Genomic DNA, 1,883 nt, shown 5'->3' on the forward strand with positions numbered 1-1,883 from the left:
TCCTGCTGCTGCTGCTGGTACACAAAAGGAAACGCTCCCATCCCCACAACCCCGCCCGCTCCTCCACCGCCAACCTGGCGGGTCACCGCAGCAGAAACAACCGGAGAGCTCGACGACTCAACGGTGCTGCTCTGGCTAGAACTCTGCTTATCATCGTCATAATTAACCACCTCCCCGGAAAAAGGAAAGTTGGTCTTCGCCTTAGCACCCCGATACTCACGCGCCGCTTTATCGTAGGCTTTAGCAGCCTCCTCCGCCGTATCAAAAGTACCCAGCCAGACCCGGCTTTTCTTCCCGGGATCCCTTATCTCAGCAGCATACCTCCCCCACGGCCTCTTCCTCACTCCCCTGTAATGTATCTCTTTCTTGTCATGATCCCCACTTGTTTTCTTGAAACAGCTACTGTTGCTGGCATTAAGCTTCTTGGGTGCCATTCTCTTGAATGCCCGCCAGGAAATAATCTAGAATCACAATACGTTAGAGCTAGTGAAACATGTGAATTGTAAAGATTCTCGAGAAATTAAGTGTACAGTGAAGGTTAGGGTTAAGCATCGATGGTGATGATGGTTTTGTGTATTCTGGGAGGAAGGGGAGGAAGAGGGTGTGATTTTATAGAGTCTGGTCAATGAAGAATTTGACTCAAGGGGTGGCGCCGCCTAACAGAGAGAGAGAGAGAGAGGAAGGGAGGAGACAGGAATAAAAAAAGAGAGATAATATTGGTAAGATGAGTGGGCGATTTGTGAGTGCTGTGACGGCTTTTGATAACGGGGGCCGTTATCACGGCTTGAATTTTGGGGGCGTGTGGGTGTGGATTGTTTCACGCTTGGTTTTAAGGGCGTGCGCGGGTTTAACATACTATGCATCCTTTATTTTTGGGTTTACAGATAATTATTATCTTTGTAAATAAATAAATGCACGCTTTATTTTAGATAAATGGGTAATAATTAATTAAGTTAATGAAGCTCAAAAGTTAGTGATCCTTCACTTTCTGCAATAAAAAGAAAATCTGGATTGCATATTATTTTATAAAATAAGTATGCAAAATATATTAGCTAAATAAACATTAATTAATAGTTGCATATTTTTTTTCTTTTTATAAATCTTGATATTTAGCACTAAAAAAATGATGATGTAAATAATTGGGTCTTTTTATTACTTAAAATATCTGTTTAGTAGTATAATTATGGTTATTTTTAAAGTATTTTTTATGTTAAAATATATTAAAATAATATTTTTTATTTTTTAAAAAATTATTTCTGAGATTAAAATATGGAAACAATTCAAAACATAAAAATATTAATTTATAATTAAAAAATTAAATTTTTAGAAAACACGTATTGATAGGGTTTCCAAATGCTCTTAAAATAAGTTTGGTAAATATTAATAATGGAAAGAATATTATAAAAGAGTTTGTTAATTAATTAAAAGATTATAAAAGAGAAAACAAATAATAAACTGCGCGTGCATCACACTTTCTCCTTACAGGATTGAGCTACATCAGAAGGATTGGAAGTGGATTGGATAATGACCAAGTCCGAGACACTACCATCCACCGCATCGTCGTTTCGCACAGTAACAGCCTTTTGAATCGCTCTTTTGACCGACAGTTAAGTGAGAGTAAACACCAACCATTTATACGTCGACACGCGTCCTTCTCTAAAGCTTGACGCGTCCCTCGAATGACCCATCAAGAAAGTAGGCCGCGTTGTTGTCATCATTTGTTTTGGGTGCAAGTCACTTGTTTAAGGATATTTTTATAAAAAAATTATCATACTTAATTGAAAATAAAAAAAATTATATATCATAATTATAATATAATTTTTATAAATCTTATTTATTCATAATAAAAAAAAATTATCATACTTAATTGAAAATAAAAAAAA

General features: G+C 36.2%; 1 protein-coding gene across 1 annotated transcript in view; it reads right to left on the reverse strand.

Annotated features, from left to right (window-relative positions):
* The window catches only part of LOC105128925 (ethylene-responsive transcription factor 4-like), a 1,583-nt gene extending 802 nt beyond the window's left edge, over positions 1-781 (reverse strand). The window contains exon 1 of the mRNA XM_011030781.1: positions 7-781. Coding sequence (XP_011029083.1) covers positions 7-434 — 428 coding nt within the window. The 5' untranslated portion in view covers positions 435-781. The remainder of the gene's footprint in view (positions 1-6) is intronic.
* Between the last annotated feature and the right edge of the window lie 1,102 nt (positions 782-1,883).

The sequence above is a fragment of the Populus euphratica genome, unplaced genomic scaffold (assembly GCF_000495115.2).
Source record: "Populus euphratica unplaced genomic scaffold, PopEup_1.0 scaffold11.1, whole genome shotgun sequence".
NCBI classification, from domain to species: Eukaryota; Viridiplantae; Streptophyta; class Magnoliopsida; order Malpighiales; family Salicaceae; genus Populus; species Populus euphratica.